Source organism: Madurella fahalii (genome assembly GCF_045866475.1).
Source record: "Madurella fahalii IFM 68171 DNA, scaffold_6, whole genome shotgun sequence".
Classification (NCBI taxonomy): domain Eukaryota; kingdom Fungi; phylum Ascomycota; class Sordariomycetes; order Sordariales; genus Madurella; species Madurella fahalii.
Genome location: NW_027263976.1, coordinates 2,654,185 through 2,675,247, shown reverse-complemented (window position 1 = coordinate 2,675,247; position 21,063 = coordinate 2,654,185). Strand labels below are relative to the sequence as shown.

At 55.2% G+C, this 21,063-nt stretch overlaps 8 protein-coding genes across 8 annotated transcripts; 4 read left to right on the top strand and 4 right to left on the bottom strand.

The window, feature by feature from the left end:
• Positions 1-24: 24 nt before the first annotated feature.
• Positions 25-1,440, top strand: MFIFM68171_10828 (uncharacterized protein; the record flags this gene model as incomplete). The annotated part of the gene is made up of 4 exons (XM_071066247.1): positions 25-243; positions 322-624; positions 1,005-1,171; positions 1,236-1,440. The coding sequence occupies 4 exons, from the start codon at positions 25-27 to the stop codon at positions 1,438-1,440; spliced, it is 894 nt and encodes a 297-aa protein (XP_070922348.1).
• Positions 1,441-3,979: 2,539 nt separating this feature from the next.
• Positions 3,980-4,501, top strand: PAM18 (mitochondrial import inner membrane translocase subunit TIM14; the record flags this gene model as incomplete). The annotated part of the gene is made up of 3 exons (XM_071066246.1): positions 3,980-4,030; positions 4,116-4,243; positions 4,360-4,501. The coding sequence occupies 3 exons, from the start codon at positions 3,980-3,982 to the stop codon at positions 4,499-4,501; spliced, it is 321 nt and encodes a 106-aa protein (XP_070922347.1).
• A 639-nt stretch (positions 4,502-5,140) lies between these two features.
• Positions 5,141-7,187, bottom strand: MFIFM68171_10826 (Good for full DBP5 activity protein 2; the record flags this gene model as incomplete). The annotated part of the gene is made up of 5 exons (XM_071066245.1): positions 5,141-5,303; positions 5,362-5,763; positions 5,821-6,582; positions 6,631-6,683; positions 6,753-7,187. 5 exons carry the CDS (start codon positions 7,185-7,187, stop codon positions 5,141-5,143), a joined length of 1,815 nt encoding a protein of 604 aa, XP_070922346.1.
• A 991-nt stretch (positions 7,188-8,178) lies between these two features.
• YKU80 (ATP-dependent DNA helicase yku80) lies at positions 8,179-10,714 on the bottom strand (the record flags this gene model as incomplete). Its single annotated transcript, XM_071066244.1, has 7 exons — positions 8,179-8,202; positions 8,293-8,768; positions 8,817-9,028; positions 9,085-9,482; positions 9,538-10,056; positions 10,113-10,173; positions 10,221-10,714. The coding sequence occupies 7 exons, from the start codon at positions 10,712-10,714 to the stop codon at positions 8,179-8,181; spliced, it is 2,184 nt and encodes a 727-aa protein (XP_070922345.1).
• Positions 10,715-11,159: 445 nt separating this feature from the next.
• On the top strand, positions 11,160-11,833 carry MFIFM68171_10824 (Putative mitochondrial outer membrane protein; the record flags this gene model as incomplete). The annotated part of the gene is made up of 3 exons (XM_071066243.1): positions 11,160-11,197; positions 11,285-11,619; positions 11,688-11,833. The coding sequence occupies 3 exons, from the start codon at positions 11,160-11,162 to the stop codon at positions 11,831-11,833; spliced, it is 519 nt and encodes a 172-aa protein (XP_070922344.1).
• A 414-nt stretch (positions 11,834-12,247) lies between these two features.
• On the bottom strand, positions 12,248-12,802 carry MFIFM68171_10823 (uncharacterized protein; the record flags this gene model as incomplete). The annotated part of the gene is made up of 1 exon (XM_071066242.1): positions 12,248-12,802. One exon carries the CDS (start codon positions 12,800-12,802, stop codon positions 12,248-12,250), a length of 555 nt encoding a protein of 184 aa, XP_070922343.1.
• A 1,695-nt stretch (positions 12,803-14,497) lies between these two features.
• MFIFM68171_10822 (Steroid 5-alpha reductase C-terminal domain-containing protein) lies at positions 14,498-15,745 on the bottom strand (the record flags this gene model as incomplete). Its single annotated transcript, XM_071066241.1, has 4 exons — positions 14,498-14,913; positions 14,978-15,201; positions 15,256-15,320; positions 15,386-15,745. 4 exons carry the CDS (start codon positions 15,743-15,745, stop codon positions 14,498-14,500), a joined length of 1,065 nt encoding a protein of 354 aa, XP_070922342.1.
• Positions 15,746-16,663: 918 nt separating this feature from the next.
• Positions 16,664-18,925, top strand: TOP3 (DNA topoisomerase; the record flags this gene model as incomplete). The annotated part of the gene is made up of 5 exons (XM_071066240.1): positions 16,664-16,747; positions 16,829-17,026; positions 17,086-17,434; positions 17,483-18,810; positions 18,890-18,925. 5 exons carry the CDS (start codon positions 16,664-16,666, stop codon positions 18,923-18,925), a joined length of 1,995 nt encoding a protein of 664 aa, XP_070922341.1.
• Positions 18,926-21,063: the final 2,138 nt, after the last annotated feature.

Here is a 21,063-nt window from a genome sequence, read left to right as displayed (position 1 = left end):
TACAGAATCTGGAGATGACTCCGTATGTCGACTTGCTGTTCCAACGCGGCCAAGATTGGAGGGAGGCTCATTGTGCTGTATTACCTCGGACTTGGCCTACTGTTATCGGTCCCGGTATCTATATTTGCCGGACTGTTCTTGGCGGTGTTGGACGAGGCAAAACTTATGCTCTTAGCTAGGATCGAGGGCTCCGAGGAGAGAGACGACCTCATCGGTCCTATCATCAAAGCATATAAGAACGGAGTGAGTTATCTATCATAATCCGGCTCAGTCGACTACTGTCAGTGAGCCGCTGGAAGCTAACATGATTGTCGCCCACAGAACCTTGCCTTCCAAGACGTGCTCAACTCAGCCAACAGTCTGGTCACCGCCGGCGCTGAATCCACAGCTTGGACGCTCTCTGCACTTTTCTACTGTCTCTCCGCTAACCCGGGGTCTTTAACTCGCCTGATTGAGGAAGTTCGCTCGACATTCCAAGAAAGCCAGGAGATCAGCCTCTCCAAGACGGAGAAACTGGCATACTTGAACACATGCATCAAGGAAGCATTAAGGCTCTACCCGGCACTATCACAAAACATGCCGCGGGTAACGGTAAGTGGAGTCCGGGTTATCGCGGAAGTCCATGTACCGGGGGGCGGGGGGGGGGGGGGGGGGGGTTAAGTCACGCAACGTCCAGTGAACGGCGTATCGTTGAGCTGAACAAAACGGCACTATCACAAAACATGCCGCGGGTAACGGTAAGTGGAGTCCGGGTTATCGCGGAAGTCCATGTACCGGGGGGGCGGGGGGGGGGGGGGGGGGGGTTAAGTCACGCAACGTCCAGTGAACGGCTTATCGTTGAGCTGAACAAAACGGCACTATCACAAAACATGCCGCGGGTAACGGTAAGTGGAGTCCGGGTTATCGCGGAAGTCCATGTACCGGGGGGGCGGGGGGGGGGGGTTAAGTCACGCAACGTCCAGTGAACGGCGTATCGTTGAGCTGAACAAAAGTGCTCTGCTCAGGCTATTGTGTCGATTAGCCCCTACGTCATGTCACACTTCAGTCGCAACTTTTCAGAACCCTTTGCATTCCGCCCCGAGAGATTTCTCGGAGATGCCAGATTCGCCCAAGATAAACTGGACGCTTCGCAGCCCTTCTCATCTGGACCCAGAAGCTGCGCCAGTAGAAAGTACATCGCCATTCCAGGCCGTCACTCAAATACAAAACTAATCCAAGTCCTTCCATATACGTAGTCTATTTTACGCAAGTTCTCGTCTCATCGTCTCAAAGTTGCTGTGTAATTTTGATGTCGAGCCTATAACGGAGACCGAAAGCTGGGGGTCCGGGCACAAAGTCTATCTCTTGTTTCAACATCGACCGCTACGGATGAGGTTAAAACCGGCAAATAGACGAGGAGGTCACGTACTGCCGCATCTGAAGTCGGTGGAAAGGGACTAGGGAGTTCAAACGGGGTGTGTGGCCCAAAACTTCCTAAATGTCCTGCCTTCCCAAGATGCTACCAAAGACTAGGATTATCATTGTCTAGGTATCCCAAGGCTCCAATCCCTTTTCAACCTCCCGCTAACGTATCCTGCATTTGATATACCGTGAGATTCTGCCGTGTGGGTATGATGGAAAGTGGTAGAACTCTTAAGAGCGCTGTTCGTGACTGGTCTGCTCACTCCACACAGTTATGGAGACCCTCTTATTCTTGCGACGCTTGGCCCATCTAGCGGACTGAACGGGCGGAAGCGGGAGACGAGCCACTCCTGTGAACATTAACGAGCATTGTTCAGTCAACTGCTGGGTTCTCAAAAGAAGGATTCGGTGTAGTGTATTGCAGATCCCAGGGGAGTAACTCAAGAACATCGTCGTTCATAATAGCTTTGTATAGCTTGTAGGAAGGAATGGAGTCAGCTTGCGAAAGTCATAGCGAGTGAGAGGATCGACCAGATAAGAAACCTAAATCATTGTACAGTGAGGCGATAGAAAAGCTCAGGCACTATCAACACTAACCAGGCCACGACCGTGTTCATACTTGTCAACTGCCTGTGTCTCCGCTACGTTCTCGAAGGGTTCTCACGTCGCATCTCCGCTTCTCCGCCTCACAAGGAATTCCAGGCCGCCGGCATCCAGTATTCTATAATTGCAAATTCCACTGCTGAAGGTGTTCTAGGGCCACACAGTTGCAGAGCCCTGCGAGAGGGGTTGATCTTAACCTTGGCGTAGTACCTTACCGCAATGGTCTCGGGAAAACGTCCTGGAAATTGCTCGGTGATCGTGAGCCAGGACAGTACTTGCTCCTTCAGCTTGACAGATCTTTGCATCATCCTGTGGCGTGTATCTCATCCTTCTCAGAGTTGGCTTGGGGTTTGCTGTGGTGTCGTCGTCCTTGGTGGATCTTGTGCTCCTTTGTCTTGCCGACCGCTCGGGTGGGTGCCCTCTCGGTTGGGAAAGCGGAGCTTCGATTCTCCGTTTACATGGTACCCCTTTCCGTGCTCTCCACATGGGTCCCCAAGTGGACTGCAGCTGGAAGGTCGGTATCCGTCTAATGTAAGGCGCTTCAAGACCGCGTTTCCAAGCGTCAATTACTCAAATCTTTGCGACCGGGGCTTTGACTGTCTCCTCTTCCAGGACGAATCCCTGCGAGGATGGGAGGATGGGAATGCTGCGTCGACTCCGACGCTTCGGAGGGCAGGATGATCTTTGAATTTGCCGTGATCGGGAGTTGGCGCAGTGTTGATCTGTCTGCTCCTGAACTGCGAGTCCGCCGGTAAGCGTAAGGGTGTTCATCCTACGGCGCTTGCGTCGTGGCCGTCGGATGAAATCATCACCCTGGTTGTGCTCGGCGTCGCTGTCTTTACGTTTGTAATGACTAAAGCACTTTAGTCGAACTAGAAATGACTGCTTCCGACATTAGACCTTTAGTCTTACATCAAATGATTTTACGGAGGCCTGGAGAAAAGTCTCAGATCAGTCGTGAACGAACCCACCAGAGGCAATCGGTAGCCGTAGACGGGAAATCACCGTTAAAACTGTTTGCCGCAGCTTGGCGAACAGAACCAGCAAATGACATAGGTATATTTGCAGTTTGAACCGGATCATAGCCAGTAAAGTAACAGCAAAAACAAAAGCTCACCACTGACCCCCCCGTCGGATTTGTTGCAAAGGAGGTCAGTGGCTACGAAAACCCCCCCGGCCCTGGGGATTTTTCTCCGGTCGGTCGATTCGCGGCAGACTGGTGACTCAGTCGGGAATCGAACCCGAAGGCTCGATCCCCATGGCCCCGGGCGGAAGGGCCAAACGCCTCGACCCCCGTAACCGTTCGGCCACAGGGGGCCGGGGCGTTGAAAACGTGGTGTGCAAGACTAGTCTATGTACCCCCCGCGAGATGCCGGGTGCAGGTTACATTACTCGGTGGGCGCTTCTGCACGTCCAGTGGCGTCTCTTGCCAATCCATTTCGCTTTTCAGGCGGGCATCAACGCGCACTGCCATACTAGTTATTACACGACGACGGATCACTAGCCAGAATCCCGGATGTTGTTGTCGATTTTCTTTGAAAAAATCTACAGTATCATTGATCCTCCTGGCACCGAAGCCGTTGTCAAAGTGAGGGCCTCTCGCTATATGCTCTTTACTCTGACTCAGGTCCTCGAAGCTAACAGGACTGTAAACACGAGACTACTATTATCAATATTGATGCTTATAGCGGGATTACAGGAATGCCAAGCCATAAACCCCGATCCATGCAATAAGGTAAATTACGGTTTTATGTACACGTATTGCGCCCTGGTCGTTCTCGGCGGTTCGGCAGCGGCAAATCCCGGCCGGCAGAAAAAGTTCCATTCCAAGCAGTTCACCTGCGCAGAACGCATCACATCATCACCCTTCGAATCTGCCAGGCACCGCGCCAACCAAACCCACCGTCTCTGTTCCCTCGGCCAGCAAAGGAATTAAAAAAGGGAAAAGAAAACGAACACACCCCTTAAACAAAACATGTCATCAGCCGTAGCAATCGGCGCGGGCGTCGCAGTCGCCGCCTTCCTCGTACGAAACCCCTCCGTTCCGCCCTCACCCCACATCCCATTCTCCCAAATCGACTAACAAAACCCCTCCTTCGCACCCACAATAGGGTAGAGCGGGTCTCGTAGCATGGCGGCGCTCGCGCGGCGGCGTGGGCGCGCTGGGCAAGGCGTTCTACAAAGGCGGGTTCGAGCCGCGGATGAACCGGCGCGAGGCGGCGCTGATCCTGTCGCTGAGGTGCGTCGTTCTTTCTTTTCGCATCGAGGGAAGGGGGAAAAAAAAAATAAAAGTATCAAAGGGAAGCTGGGCTCGTAAGACTAACTCACGTTTTCTTCCGTTACCCTTTTGCACAGCGAGAGCAGCATTACCAAGGAGAAAGTCCGCAAGGCGCACCGCACCCTCATGCTCCTCAACCACCCCGACCGCGGCGGCAGCCCGTACTTGGCGACCAAGGTGAACGAGGCCAAGGAGTTTTTGGAGAAGAATACCCCTTGACGGAAGGCGTTTTCTTGGTGGTTGGAGAGGGTTGTTAGGGGCATAGAGATTACTTGAAGTAGGAGCGGGCGCGCCGAGGCCAGTGAGGATCGTTCCGATTATGAGGTGAGGAGGGGAGGCCGGCGATGCTGGCCAAAGATGGTGGCATCCACGGCCCCGGCGAGGTTGGACGCTGTGTCCAGCGACTCCCCTTACCCCTTCTTCACCGGAATACTCGAACCTTACGCTGTCGACAACGAGGACGCCGACGTGTACAAAACATAAAACACATCATAGCAATGGCGTTGGGGATATGGAAGGAGATGGCTTGGCTTTTGGGATCGGTTTGACTTTGGTCATGTCTTGGCTCGGCAAAGCAAAGCAAAGCAAAATCTGACAGCTGTATTTTAACGAGGTTTCGATCTGTCTATCTGCGTAGACAAGAGGAGCCCTTGCTTCTATTGACATTCGAAAGACTCAGCGTGGGTGGCGACTCTCCTCTAATATATCCTTTGAAAGAAGCTCGGAGCTGTGGGCAAGGTGTTAGGCACATAAGTCAATCGCTAGTTTCTCGTCCAATGGGCTTCGAAAAACTGCGGATGGGTCCGTCGTGCTCCTGTCCGATGCCCTTTCCCCGGCAACTTTGCGCCCTCATAATCATCACCACCAGTCCTGGCTGCCAGTCTTCTCGTTACCGGGGTCGAACTCGGGCTCGGGACTGACGGGTGTGATAGCATCTCCTCCGTCAGTGTCCTCGCCGCCGCTGGCCCATTCTTCATGTTGCTTTTCCTTCTCTTTGAACTCCGAGTACGGAATGTGGTGCCTGCAAAAAATCCATCAGCAACCCTCATCGAAGCTATGTGTAATGTGATCAAACCTACTCGAGAAGCTTGTCGTCGGTCTTTTCAAGGCTCATCAACCGCTTCTTTACGGCCAAGCCGATCATGGCGCGCAGTGTGTAGACCGCATCATTGCCGGCATTGTGGAGATCTCGAGAGGGAATGCCCAGATAGTCAAGGACGGATCCGAGCGACCTTCCGTCGTTGCTCCGGCCAACAGACTGGTGCATCTCCCTCGTGTCGACAATCTCGACGACATTTCTGGCCTTGGAGAGGCTGTAACCAAGCTTCTTGAGGTAGTTGATATCGGCCGATGATTCGTGGAAAACGAGAACCACTGGGCGCGGCCTGAGGGTGCCGTCGACGGGATCGGCCAAGGTCGCATTGTCAATCAGCTTCTCGAGGACCGCGGGGATCTCTGCTTGTTCGATGAACTCGCTCGTACTACCTATCATCAGCAAGTGTTAATCACTCTGGGGGCCGGAGAGAAAAACAACAAACCCAAAGCTAAAGTGGTTAGCACAGCCTTGAATGTAGCGCGAGTTTATAGCCCACGAATTCTCCTTGACGCGGATGTGCCGGGCGCTGATGAGCTGGAACCAGTCTTGACCTCCGTCGCCTGGTGCGACACCTCGGATATCGTTAGTGTCCAGCATGGCTATGCCGACCTCGGTGATGAGTGCCTGATTTTCCTCGTATGCCTCAATATCAATGGCAACGAACAAGACCGAGCCCTCTGGTTCCTGGGTTATGGGCAGATGGACGCCGAGAACCGCGGGCTTGTCAGGCAAAGGGGTTTCCCGGCTGGTCAGCTTCTGGCGGAGACCGAGGTAACGCTGGACTCGCTTGACAGACCGGCTCCAATCCCTGTGGCGCTGTATGCGCTTGATACGGTTCTTGTCGGGCTTGCTCCTCTTGTCCTTCGTTCTCTTCTTGGCCTGGTCAACAATGGCAAGGAGGTTCATAAACTCCTCTCTGCCGCAGTGAGTTGCGTGGTCCAGGGCGTCTTCAGGCTTGGGCGCGGGAACCGCTGCACACAGGGTCTTGAAGCACTCGGGGCTGTTCGAGCGACCCAAGAAGCGCGGCCGTGGGGTGTTACCGTGACCGAAAGACATCTTGAATCTCTCCTCGTTCTTGCCCGGGGGAATAGTGAGCTGAGTCTCGAGCTTGGCGTTGATGACATCCAAGAGGTGCTGAAACTGGTAGGTGGGCACAAATATGGCGGGTTTCTGGCCCAGCTTTACGGGCTGATGTACGTAGTAGCTATTTGCCGTCAGTTACAGCGTTATGAGGGTGGAGGAAGCAACTTACAGGTCCCAGACCCGGTTCTCATGAAGGGCATCCAATGTAAAGAGAGGTGCAGCCTTGGCCAGACAGTCAGTAAGACAGGTTCCTAACCTCTACCGACCGGATATCAGTACTGAGTTACTCACCCGCACGCTGTTTCGCTTCCCGACATACATGTCCGGATAGCCTTCTACAAGGTCCCATGACACGAATACCTCTCCCTCTTGGGACAGCTCCCCCATGGCGAGGCCAGTCTCTTTCCAGTTGACCTTTTCCAGCTTCTCAGGGTCTTGGACATACAGCGGCTCATCGGACGCATACTCGCGGGCCCTGTTGTGCTTGGAGACATAACTCTGCGCCCGCTCCTCTTCGGTGAGATGACGATAGCTGAAGATCATGCCCGCCGAGTCGTCCGAGTCCCAGCCGCAACCGCCCTGGGAATCAGAAGCCCTGTCCACCTCAGCGATGGCTTCCTCTTCGGCGAGCTCGATGGAGCGCCAGCTCGAAGGGTCAAAGCCGTCCCAAACAGCTGCGCCATGAGTGAGGGCCTGGAGGCGACGCAGGAACTCCTCGTCGTCCATCGCTACTGATCTGAGGATACACAGTGACGAGCGGTGCAGAAGAGAGTTGGAGTTTGCAACACCAGTGCGCTTGTCGGAGGGGCGGTGCGGGTTTCACGGAAGCGGCCGGGAAAGATATACCGGGTTGTGAGAATTCGCTGCGGTCACCAGACTCTTTAGACCCGCATCGCCGAGAAAAGCAGCAAAGCAACCCGCAGCACCTTGTATTTCCGATGTGCGTTCAACAGCTGAAGGGCGTTTCAGACGATCACGCTATGAGTGCAATGCAGACTCGACACTCAGCGGCCAATATCAACACAGCCGCAGCAGCAAAGGCTGAAAATTCAAAACCGGGATCGATGCGAAAGCCCGTTGATCTGATAGATACCGTTCGATGTATGACGTGCCTCGCGGAGGTATATACTGAACGTGATGCGTGAACGCAACAGACGGGAAAGGGGGAAGGGGTGGAGGAGGCAGCAGTCGAATCAACGGGGCGTAGCCTGGTTGTTCGTGGTGCAACGAAGCGCCCAGAAAATATGTGCGTGAGGCTGAATGACAAACAGACGGACTCTGCGGAACCGCAGATCAGATCTGCAATCAAAAAGAAGTCGGGTGGTTGGCCGTCCTCAGCTTGCCAGATCCCAAGTTTGCATCGTGAACGCAAAGCATGTGGCTGTGGTTGTAAGCATAGTCGAGCTGCTGTGTGCACGAGCAACCTGAACCTTGCCGACTTAAAAGTGGAGCAACTCTTCTAGACCCTCACCTCGGATTCTCATGCAGTCAGGTAATTTTGCAATGCTGCTTTCCTGATCTGATGGATACGGGGAATTGGGCCGCAATGGACACACAAAGCTGGGTATCGCTCGAGTATGACATTACTAAGGATATTGCGTTGCAAGGGCTGGACACGGGATGAGTTCATACGCCTTGGGCCTCAAGATGCCTAACACCTTCCAGAGTGTCCCCGTTGCAGCCCACCGTCTCATCGCTACACGTAATGGTCCCTCTTCTACTGGTACACGACGCGGTCCACCTGGAAGCCACCTGTCAGCTTCGTTACCTCGCGAACTACCGAATAGTCAGTTCATGCTCAGCCACTCCAAATCAGCACACACACACTTACCGTCTTGGCCTCATCTTCCGTCACCTCGGAGACTTCCGACTCATCTTGCGTGATCAGGCTCAGATGGCCTCCAATGATGTGCTTGAACCACATCTCCCTGCGGTCCCCGTTCAGCTCCCCACTCAGCATACTCTTCTTGAGCGCTGTCAAGAATCTGTTGTACAGCGCCGGAAACTCAAGGCCAATAAGCTCTTCTCGCATGACACGCAAATTCTCGGCAGCCCGGGCATAGGAGACATCCGCAAAGCTGTCGTGAATCAGCTTGCGAACGATCTCACCCATCTGCCTCACTGCCTTCTCGACGGTCGCATCGTCCGTCGCCGTTGCGAGCGCTTGCTTGAACTCGGGTATCGAGTTCTCCATCGAGATGGTAGTACGCTTGCTCTCTCCCAGGAGGGAGTCGATATCGAGGCCGGAAAGGGGTTTGGCTTGCTCCTTCCTGCCGCGCCTGCCCTGGGCCTTGGCGGGAACTACATCTACCGTTAGACAGCTTTCCAGGGGGGGATGCCGAACAAGAAACGTACCCTTCTTGATCTCGGCCGCGTCAATCAGCGCCTCAATCTCCGGTTCTGCCTTGTCTATGAGCTTCGCGGGAGGCTTTGAGTAACGCAGGAGGATCTCGGCTGGTGGCCCGATTGGGGCCTCTGGATCCACGGCGCGGGCGCGGATTGCTTGGTTCATATGATGAATGATGGGGTTGTACAGATCGTCGATTGGGGCATATTCTGCCGGTTTCCTGAGCCGATGTGAGTGCGGATACTACGAATAAGACGCGGCAGCGGCAACACCTACCCTTCATCGTCCTCGCCGAAAGTAGATAGATCCATCGAGTCGACAAAATCGCTCATCGCCTGCTTCAGGTCCTCAGAGGGCAGCAGCCGGTGTTCCGTGAGGACGTTGCCAGTAACGGTGAGCACCTTGTCCAGTGGAGGGAACTGGTAGCTGCGGACGTCTTCAGCGAACGGCAGGGGCACGTCGTATAGACACTCAAATTCATCCTCGACGCCCGGATTTGGCTTCAGCAGGCAGATCTGTGGTTGGGCATCGTCTTTCTGCACGTATCTCGCCACGGCATACGACTCGAGCTCATGGAGCGCGTGGATGAATGCGGAGAGCGCCAGTTCCGCCTCTTCATTGTGTTTTTGGGCGACGATGATGCCGGCTTCGCCCATATTGAGGAACGGATCGTACTAATGCACATACCATCAATATCGGAGAAACCGGGTCGAGCAATGTCTGACTTACGCTGCTGAACGGTACGAAGCCGAGGATCGCAAACATCTTCTTGGTTTGTAGTTTTGTGACAGTGAGATCCGACTCACTGAAAGGCACAACGGTCCGGCCGTACTGGTAGCCCTTGGCGAGGTCTTCAAACTCAACATCCCGTTTGCCGCCTGGTGCATCGGGGTCGTTGACTTTGTAGGTGCGCATATGCTTGACGCCGGAGAACTCGGTCCCGCCCATCTCGACATCCTCATCGAGAGTCTGCGATTGGGAAAGTCCGCCACGGTCGGGATTGATGACCACCGTGCTTGCTGGAGGCGGGAGGGCGCGTTTGGTCTTGAAATAGCGTTCCACATGGATGCTTAAAGCGCTCTCATACTTGCTGGGGTCCCCGAGCGTGAGCGGGCCGTCATAGGCCTTGAAGGGCCTCACGGGCTTGATGCGAGGAATGGCCAGCTCCTCGACAGCCTGTGCCATGGTCCCAAACACGCCATTATCACACTGCTCGACCAGTTTCCAAAGGATCTTTTCGTTCTTGGCCTGTCCAGAGTCAGCAATGCTCCCTGACAGTAGACGAGAACGCCTGGTCAACTTACCTTTGCCGAGGATTTGTCCTCTTCCTTAAAGCCGTACTCGGCATCGTCAAAGTCAATTCCGCTGCGCGGCGTTAGATAGTTGGTCAAGAGGAGCATGATGCAACTCACACCACCACTAATTCGATGTTGAAGTCGTTGAGCCGGTTTGCAACGTCCTCGGACGACTCGTCATCAATCGGCGATTCGCCGTTCGTGACAAGGATAATCCTCCGATGGTACTTGAGCTTCTTGGTGAACACCTCAATCATGGACAGGGCGACCACAACTGCCGAGATAGCATCTCCCCCAGAGACGAAAGACGTATGGATGGTCGACCGCAGTTCCCTCAGCGAGCTCAGTGTCATGGGGCCAATCTCTTGGAGGACGGATATGTGATCGTAGCCCTCAAGGCCTTCCCGCTCCTGAGCGTTGTTGGTCTCTTCGGTGTTGAGACCGACGACGCCGACCGTCCAGGTCTTGCGGCTGGCGGCGACAGTGGTGGAGATCTTGTCCCAGACGTATCGCATACCGAAATCGAGGTCTGACTCGTCCCGGCCGTTGTGACAGTCGGCCATCGACTCGCCCAGGTCGACGATGTACACGGTTGCTTCCTTGTCCGCCATTGTTGTAGTAGCCCGGCCGATGGTGCCGCAATGGACGGGTTTGTAGGTAAATTAACAGGGCCGCAGACGGCACGCTGGCCTGTAAATCGGGGATTTTATGGATCCCAATGCGGATGGCATCCTCGACGGGTTTCCAGGCAGCACCGCCAAACTGGATCGCGTTAAGCGGTCGCTGCCTCGCGTCGGCACATGTTCTCGCGTCATAACGACCAATTTCAACCCCTGTAGCCGCCTGCCTGGGCCCTACGGGACCCACCAAGCCATCATGTTCGCCAAGAGCATTGGCTCCCCGCTTCGGTGATTGGGGGCTCAACGCCGACCTCACTTGAAGCTCCGACTAGTTTTTTGCACTGCTAAATCTCGGGAAACACTCTTGTCCGCTGCTATTTCATTGATAGAGAGATAATACAATATCTCCACAGATTTCTGGTTTATTACCTTCAATATGGGCCTTTTCTCGCCCGCTCCGTATCACATTCTTAGGTGAGACAACTCGAGTCAACTCTCAGCAGCTCACTCGAGCCAGTACATCAGAATCCCTTCCCTAACAGCTCCCAACCACCCGCCCAGCTATGGTACCCTTCTAGGCACAACCTTCTTCCACACCTTCGTCGGGGGCACCGCCTCCTTCCGGGTCCTCGACCGTCCCCAGTTCGCCGCGCTCATGGCCAAGATCTTCCCCATCTACTTTGCCATGCAGACGGCGCTCCCGGTCGTCATGGCCCTGACCTACCCCGCGAGCAAGAACCCCTTCGGCAGCGCGGGCGGCGTGGCCGGCGTGCTGGACCACTCCAACCGGGCGGGGGTGCTGATACCCCTGGCGGGCGCGTTCCTCTGCGCCCTGGCGAATCTGACCGTTGTCGGGCCAGCGACGACAAGGTGCATGGCTGAGAGAAAGCAGCAGGGTGAGTCAGCTATCCGGCTAATGGACGGTTTGGGCGTTGAGGGCGAGGAGAGGTTGACGTTAGAACAGAGACAGAGTACGGCAAACGCTCACAGGAGGTGTTGGCTCTCAACAAGAAGTTTGGAATGCTTCATGGCATTTCATCGCTGCTGAACATGGGAACCTTCATTGCGTCTCTTGCCTACGGTTTCACGCTGTCGTCGCGGCTGTCGTGAGTCTGTCCGCAGGGCAACGCAGACCTGGAGACCATCTCCGTTTAGCACACACCGTTAGTAGAATTTCCCTATTCCTATCTGCGCATACTGCCTCAATGCAAACGAAGGAAATTACAAATCCGTATAGGGCGTGATCGAAACGTTGTGCCACGCCTCCTAGAGCAAAAGCAAATAACAAGAGACAAAAGAAAGAGAACGCCACGGTCCCGTTGATCCCAAAATGCTGTCTAGAAAGAGGCCTCGCAACCCAAGCCGATTTTCTTTATATCCCCGGCCACGAAAAGAGCCAGACCGTTACGCCCATGAAAACACGGATTCTCCTTCCCGCCTCCGTCTAACCGCGCCATAAAAAGCCGGCAATCTATCAATCTCAAAGACCCTTTCCCCCTTCCCAACGTAAAAACCGAAAACTTTTCATCCCCTCCACGCCCGTCTCTCCATCTCCTCCTTGGCCCTCAGCAGCTCCCTCTTGGCATCCTCAAACTTCCTCGCGCGCTGCTCGGGGTCCACCGGCGGTGGCGCCACCTCGCGCGCGTTCTTGACGTAGTGGCCCAGCGACCGCTTCCCCGGCGGGCGGGCCAGCAGCTCCTCGAGGCTGGGCTCGTGCGCCGGCTTGGGGAAGTCGCGCGACATGGCGTCGAGGGCGACGACCTCTGTCGCCGAGCGGCGGGGCGGGGCGGGGCGCGATTCGTCCTGCGCGGTGTCGGCGGCCATGGTGATAGTGGTAGCGGCCCGCTGGATGGTCTGCGGCATTTTGCCGCTGTCGTCCAGTTGCAGGTCCGTGGAAGACGTCGCGGCGGACGAGGCCGTCGACGACATGGAGGGCCTACGGTACGGGTAGTCGCCCTCGCTCGAGTTTGTGGGGGACGACGAGGAGATGGAAGGTTCGGGTGGGGAGAGAGAGGGGAGTGGTGAGGCGGCCTGTGCCGAGGTTGGCGGCGCGGGCAGATCGGTGCGCTCGGCCGTCATAGTAGATCTGCGAGGGAAGAAGGAAGAAAGAAAGGCGTAGAGGGGGTCTCCCAGTGAGAAAGCCATTGTGGGCAGGGTTTTTATGGGTGACGGTGGGTTTACGAGACTTGGACTTTGACTTTTCCGGTTGAACCTTAAATTAATGCCCGTCCTTCTTCCGGTGCCTGGTGAGTTCCTGAATTCCCAGGATCTTCCCCGCGAGAGTTCGATAATGATTGTTCAGGGAAGGTGCTGATGCCGGAACCGGTGGAAACCCCCACGGTATCCACAAGACCTAACCCAGATGGTCGCGTGGGTGTTCCTGAATGTCGTGCTGGTGGAAGGTACGAGGAAGCTCGGCGAAGGCACGCGTGACTGTCTGAGCGTCGGGAGTGGAACCGAACCAGAGCGGGAGATAGGATGGAAGCGAGAGCGAGAGAGTGAGCCTGTGTCTGAGGCTGATTCGCTGTTGTCGTCTTATTCGGTGACCGTGCTTGCAACTCCGGTGGTTCGGACAGCCGTGTACAGTAAGTATCTGTATCGAAGAAGAGCGTGACTCAGAATCCGTCGCCAATTATACTTTCCAAGTTCAGAAAACGAAAGACAAGAATTATTATGTGACTAGATTAATGTACGATGCAACGCTAACAAACCCGGATCCTCGAGGCCGCTGCGGAAGGGAAAGGAGGCCATCCACGGGAATATATATAACTTAAAATCTCAGGGGGGCTTCTCCGCCCGCTGACCCTAAAGCTCCATCGTCGCTTCTCACGCCGGCCACTTGGTCCCAGCCAGGGACCAGGAATTCTTCCGCGCCACAGCCAAGGACCGGGAGGGAAGGTCAACTTTCATTACCACTCGGTAGTCCGGTCCACCGGGTTTGGGATGAGTTGCAGAGAAGTGGACGGCCTTAGCTTCGTGGCCCCCTCCACGGCGCTTCCCAAAAGGAGCAGCAGAGAAAGTCCGAGGCCCCACGTTTCAGCGACGCAGTCTTCCTGTGCTTGACAGTTGGCCCGCATTGGAAGTTTCGCACCCCACGCTTGAAACTGGCGTCCAATCTGCGCACAGCGGCAATTTCGCAGGATGGTCATGTGGACAATCCTGAAAGACCACTAGCGGGGTGGAGACATTTGGGCGCGGCTGAAGCCTTGACCCAGGTCGATGGGACGCTGTCAATCTGCGATCGAGCCTAAAAATCGGAGCTTGCTTGTCATGTGCTTGGTGCCTTCTGTGTGCGAAGCTTGTCTGGTATACTACGTATAGGTAATTACTGCCGTATGCACCTGGAATGCAACTGTCCCGATCGGGGTACTAATCGTACATGCAGATTCGACCACAGCATGTTGATGGGTTCCTCCCCTTTTCTCCGAAATGACATCATAATAACCCCAGACGCCGAACCCCAGAAGTGGGCCAAGATCAATTTGAACACGAAGACGCGGCCATCGAAGATCTACCGGAGCTTAAATGGGATTCTTGTTTAGTCAGACGGTAATCCGCGCCACACTCCTTCCCGCAAACCATACTGTGTCCTACTCACTCCGTTAGGACATCACGGCCAACAACCCCCGTTGGCCACTTTTTGCGACGCCCAACCCCGCCATCAGCATACGGCTCCTGCATTGAGACCATGGCTGGCCGGCCCCATTACTGCTGAACCTGGGACATGCTTTTGGCTGCCGGAAGTGGCCCATTTGCATCTGCTTCGCCTCTGCCTCACTTCTGTTTCTGCTTTTGTCGCTTGGCCAGATCGCTGGTCCGGATAACCTTGGGCTTCACGACCGGTGTCTTATAGGAAGAGAACCGCGTCGGCACGAACATGCCAACATTCCGCTGATATTCGACGTACTCGGCATACTTGCCGGCCGTGATGAGTTCCGTCAGCCAAGTCGACCCCTGGAAGAGCAGGATGAGAAACGAAGGGCCCACGCCAGCCCAGCTGTACAACGTCTTGGTTGTGTAGCAGCTCCATTGGTAGAGGAAGAACCAGATGGATTGCTCGGCAGCAAAGTTGGGGTGCCTGCTGTAACCCCACAGTCCGGATGCGATGAATCCCCGGTCCAGGTCAGCTTGTTCGAAGCCTGAGGGCACCTTGGCAGAGGCCAGGTACTGCCTCTTTGCTGATTGGTACACTGCGAGTTACACATGGTTAGCCTTGACTTTCATGGGATAGTAGGTCATCTTTCTCAGCCGTACCCCACTGTTGGTGGTCTGCAATGTACTCGGTGAGAACGAGTCCGAGTTCGATTGCCATGTAGGCGACGTCCGCACTGGTGATGCCGGGCTCAATTCTGGACGCAAGCAGAATAATATAAACTGGCGCTGCGATCAGAAAGAGCAAGATGCTCTGCATGAATGAGATGAAGGTCCAGTTGAAGACGTGGAATGCAGCTTTGGGCATTTGTCCTCTAATAATCTCCCTTGATAAGTTGTCAGCACACGGGTTAGTTCGTATTGAGCGTTGATACGCCTACCATCTATAGTCCTCATGACCCACACTATACCCTCCTTTCCTCCAGTAGTTGAACGTAAGGCGAATCTGGGGAGGAGCGTCATCAGCATATCGTCGTATGCTCCGTTTCAATCTCCAGGTATTCAGCTTACACTCCATATGACGCTGACAAGCAAGACTGTATCGATACGCTGGGAAGGTATGCCGGACAGGCGTGCCCAGGCATCGAAATGGGCGATGTACAGCGTTGGCAAGATGCTCCAAGCACGGTCTACCTGGGAATAATTGCGGTTGATCTCAGCAAGCACAAGGAACACTGCGCCGAGTGCCACCGAAATGGCAAACCCTGATATGAGGGGGTTGGTTTCGGCATAGAGGCTCAACAGACGCTCACGGCCTGAGACGACATCGAGCAGCTTCTCGGGGAGGGCATAGAGCTGCGGTATGAAGGGCTCCACCACTTTCGAGAAGTCGGCGCAATCCTCCAACGTACCGATGCTTGGAAGTGCCATATCGGGATGATGCGGCGGATGTTGGGCAAGCTGAAGGTCGTCTGTGTTTCTGGTGTATTTGATGTCATCAAAGGGGATGCGGAGATGTGAGGCGTCTCGGCGTCATTATCCCAGGCAACTGGGATGGGTCCACGGCCGGACATGGGTCCCGGCAAGCCATGCCTGTTTGGGGGGGCGGCCTAAAAAAAACCTGGGGTGCAATCTTCATTTCTAACAAGCACTTAAGCAAAGGAAAACTTAACTCGTTCGATACAATGTATCATCTGACTATGGGGTAATAAGAAAGTCCGACATGTTCCAAATACCCATACCCGAGCATGCTGGAAGGTGACACAGCCCAAGATTGTCACCGCTTTCTCTGTGGCAGAATTGGGCGCCAAGAGGCGGTGTGCCAAACTTACGATGATTACAGGAGATTTCGCGGCCTTTCTAGTTTATATATCCGATAACTGCATATTTAGTCGTTGCCATGCTGGGCCCCGAAGTGCTCCATAGCTCAACTCTTCATCGCGGTTTTCCCGAACCCGAACACCTCTGGGTCCGCCGCGACGCGGTGTCAGCTCAAAGACGCGTCTATGGCCGCTAAGGCTTAGGAACGAGGCGAGAGTCTTCTGAGACTTTACTGCATGCGATTCCATATCGCGCTGGGAAACGTATCAATTTTGTAGACCGAATTGCAAACAACCAGAGGAAATTCGTGCTTGCTCTTTTGGCGCAGAGCGTTCTTTCCCTCTGGACACCTCAGTTCGTCTGCTTCCAACAACTTCCTCCGAGGACCCAGAATGACTCTGAGCGGAGGAAGGCGGGCTCGGATCACAGTACCAAGCTTGTCTAAGGTGCTGTTACCTTGAGCGACCAACGATACATCATCTGTGTTCCGGCCCCGTCCCCGTCCCCGTCCCCGTCCCAGCAGCAGACATGACGCGCATTCTCTGCGTGGCTGAGAAGCCGTCCATCGCAAAGGCAGTCGCGGGCCACCTCTCTGGCGGCCACTACCAGACTGTGGGTATCCTCTTCCCGAGGAGATATTGGCCAACTGCAAGTTCCTCGCCGTCAGACACAGCAAAGCTAACACGGTTCCAGCAAAACACGCGAGACACTTACATAAAGAACTACTCGTTTGACTTTGACTTCGGTGCGCCATGGGGACACTGCTCAGTGACCATGACCGCCGTAAAAGGTCATCTCACCGCAGTGGAATTTCCGCCCGACTTCAAGCAGTGGGAATACCCGCCTCCCGATCGTCTGTTCGATGCGCCGGTCCGGACGGTGATACCAACGGTAGGTGATGTTGGTTTGCCTTCTCACAGGCCTCAGCTCACCGATCTCACGCGCCACAGGACAACAAGCATATTGCCAAAAACATCGAAGACCAGGCAAGACGTGTCAGTGTCCTGGTTATCTGGACAGATTGCGACAGAGAGGGCGAGCACATCGGTAGCGAGATCCGGGACGCGGCAAGAAAGGGCAACAGCCAAATTCAAGTCAAACGGGCACGATTTAGCAACGTGGAGCGAGCACATATTCTGTCTGCCGCCAGGCGGCTGGTTGCCCTTGATGACAAGCAGGTCGATGCTGTCGCCGCGCGCATCGAACTCGACTTGAGAATTGGCTACGCCTTCACTCGGTTCTTAACCTTGAATCTCCGCACACTGGGAGGGCCCATGTCTCAGCTCACGTTAAGCTATGGTAAGCCCGTCTCCCACTCTGTCCGTGTGGCCCGGCTGACCCGCAAAGGATCCTGCCAATTTCCAACACTAGGCTTCGTTGTCGATCGATACTTCCGCGTGAAGAATTTCGTACCGGAGCCTTTCTGGGGAATCAAGGTGACGCATGAGAGAGACGACGTCAAAGTCAACTTCAACTGGTCCAGGCATCGGCTGTTTGATCGTATGGCGGTCGTCATCCTCTACGAGAGATGTCTATCCGCCAAGACTGCAAAAGTCACCAAGGTCCAGGAGAAGCCCACCAAGAAATGGAAACCGCTCCCTCTTACAACGGTCGAGCTGCAGAAGATGGCCACTAGGTTCCTGCACATGACTGGTCAGCAGGCCATGACGGTAGCGGAGAAGTTGTACAATAGGGGGTTCATCAGCTACCCCCGCACGGAAACAGACCGCTTCGACAAGGGCATGGATCTTCGGGCGCTCGTGAGGAAGCAAACCCAAGACAACAGGTGGGGCCCGTTTGCGCAGGGTTTGGTGGACGGGGGGTTCCAGCAACCACGTCAGGGCCGGCACGACGACAAAGCCCACCCACCGATTCACCCCATCACATATGCCGCACCAAACGTCCTTGATGACAACGAGAAGAGGGTCTACGAGCTCGTTACCCGCCGCTTCCTTGCTTGCTGCTCTGAGGATGCGAAGGGCGTTGCGACGGACATCGAGATCTTATATGGAGAGGAGACATTCAATGCGCATGGCGTTATTGTCCTGGAGCGTAACTATCTCGAAGTATACCCCTACGAGAACTGGACCGGAACAGCCGAACTGCCCAAGTTTACGATCGGAGAGCGATTTGAGCCTGCCGAGGCCATGATCACGGAGGGCAAGACCAGCGCGCCAGGGTACCTTACGGAGGCTGACCTTATCGCTCTCATGGACGCCAACGGTATAGGCACGGATGCAACCATGGCTGAGCACATTGAGAAGATCCAGGAGCGGCAGTATGTGAGGACGGTGGAACGCGGCGGAGGAGGCGCGAATCAAGCCGAAGACGACGATGTCGACTCGCCCGCTGCGAGAGGTGGGCGCGGCGGGCGGAGAGGGCGTGGAGAGCGCGGAGGTGGACGTGGCGGACGTGGGGGGGGGGGCAATCGCGGAGGACGAGGAAGCGTGAGGGAGTTTATCCCAACCAGCCTCGGAGTTGCTCTGATCGAGGGGTTCGATCGTATGCATTTTGAGACAAGTCTCGGCAAGCCTTTTCTTCGCAAGGAGATGGAGCTCAAGATGAAGGCTATATGCGAGGGCCGTACCACGAAAGAGGTCGTCCTACGCGAAAGTCTTGGCGAGTATCGCAACGTCTACAACCAGTCGAGAGAGGAGCTCAACATTCTCAAGGCAGTGAGTGGCCACAACGCTTCGAATCATTTTGCACCCCCCCCTCCCCCCTTCTCCGGCCCCCTTCTGACCAAATCAATAGGCCTGCAGGCAATATGTCTTTCAGAACGGAGTATAGCGGGGCATGGCTGTTTCTCCCAACGCGGCCTGCATGTGGCTTCGAGCCGGAGCCAATGTGGGGAGCCAACGTGTGCTCCTGATTGCTTCCAGCCGAGGCGCGAGCGACACCATTGCCGAGATGAAATGCAATTGACTTAGAGGAAGATAGGCCGGCGGTTTCATCGGGGCGGTGCGTACTGCCCATCACCAACTGCGAGGGGATTCTCATCCGAGTGCCGGATGCAGCTGGCGTAGCTGTGAAATCACTGCAGAGTTAGAGCGCGTCGCCCCGAATAACGCTTTCCAGCCACTCAATCAGGACCGTGATAGAGAGAATGGACAAAACTCGGAGCCGCGACGGAGGGCCGGTGCCACATCGGGCGGCGACGGATTTCCTCGGAAGGGCAATCCCCGCATCGCGAGAGAAGGTCTCATCAACGAAGTCAAGGAACGCGTGCATGTCGTTGTGGGGAGGGAATCTCTTCGGGCCAGCGGGGTCCACTCTTCCCATCGGTGGATTCGGCCCTCGACTATCGCTCCACCATCCGAAGCTAGTGAGTTACGATCTTGGGGTTTGTCGGCATTGACATCGTTGCAGAGCTTCACAAAGTGGGGGAATCAGACTGGATGATGGGGCAACCGTCCACGGCTCCCCTTGCGGGGTTCAGAATGCGCCCCTGCGTGGTCCGGGGGTGGCAACAAGAACGGCCTCGATCATTTCCTCAAGGTTGAACCCTATTGCTGCGCGCAACGCACGAATACTGCGCAATTGAAACATTCGACAATTCCACAGAATGCTGCGTAAAGCAGTCCATAGGGGGGGGTCAGGTGGACTCCAGCCAAGATATGCAGCCATACACCAATCGGGTCGTCCTTCTCGAGAAGCGTGATTACTCTTTTCGGGACACATCTAGCTGAGTGAGCCGAACGCCGGAGACGACAGCTTCGGGGTCATTTCATCCTGCGGGAATATTCGGGCATTCAATTGCTCGTCGGGAGCCCTGGAGCCTAATACACGAACTACAGAAGACCGGTGCAGGTACTGAGAGTGAAGTGTGGCAGTTAATCTGCGGGGCCTTGTGGTCACTGCCCTGAATGGAGCGGGGTGATCCAGTCGTATTCTCTCTCTTTCCGAGAAATCAAGCGGGTGCTGGCGGGCGACTGGCGGGCGAGGGGCTGCGCGGTTATTATCACTCGACTTCATCTTCGCATCTGCCCAAGGGGTGGCTTATCAGGACCATATGACTAGGGCTGACTTCCTAGTTGGGGCGGGGGGGTTGGCTGGGTGAATAGAGAGGCTGTATTGACAAAGTCCGAGGCGACAGCCTACTCTCCAGATGTAGCATGCAGCGACTGCTCGTCAGCAGACAAGATTAGAAATGCATAGAAAGCAGGCTCCCGAAACGCACGCCTTCCGGTGGGAGGATTTGCTTCGTCATCGCGATGGGGGAGGTACATTCCAGAGAACCGGAAGGTGGGTTGCGATGCGACATGGATCCGGCCTCGCACTGTACCCGTATCCTATGCTGCTCCACATCGTCATCTGGGGTTTTTGAACGAGCCCTGCTCCTTGATTCATATTTATGCTTGTGTTTTCTTGTTTTCTTCGTTTTGACCAAACCCTAATGATTTTTGTGGGAGAGATTCTGTGGTTTGTGGACGCTCTCATACAGCACAACATACACTAGAATTTTTGCAAACACATCCATCGCCCAGCACATTGAGAAGCGGCGAAGAAACCCAACAAAGAAGAAACAAGAACTTCTGCCGTGGAAGCCATGGATTTTTTTTTGTAGCCAGTCAATGTGCCAGGCCAGCGGCACGGTGCAGTGACTGGCTGGTCGGTGCGCCAGTCAAGTTTTCTGTTTCCAGAGCGTGCATACCGTGGCCCTTGCACAAAGCCAGTGGCCGGCGCTTGTCCCCTTTTGATCTCTGCAGGCATGCATGATCCTTGTCCGCGTCGGCCACCGCGAGCTGGCCCCAGCCGTCACTGCCCGTCAGCGATACCGAGTGCATCCTGTCCAGCGGGAGGTACCGCAGAGGTACATCGCGCCTGGCCTGCTGACTGTCGGTATCGCAGGTATTGCGCATGCCCAGTCCCGGTACCTTACCGGTTCTTGATTGTGCTCTGCCCCCAGGCGCACTCTGGTTTATTAG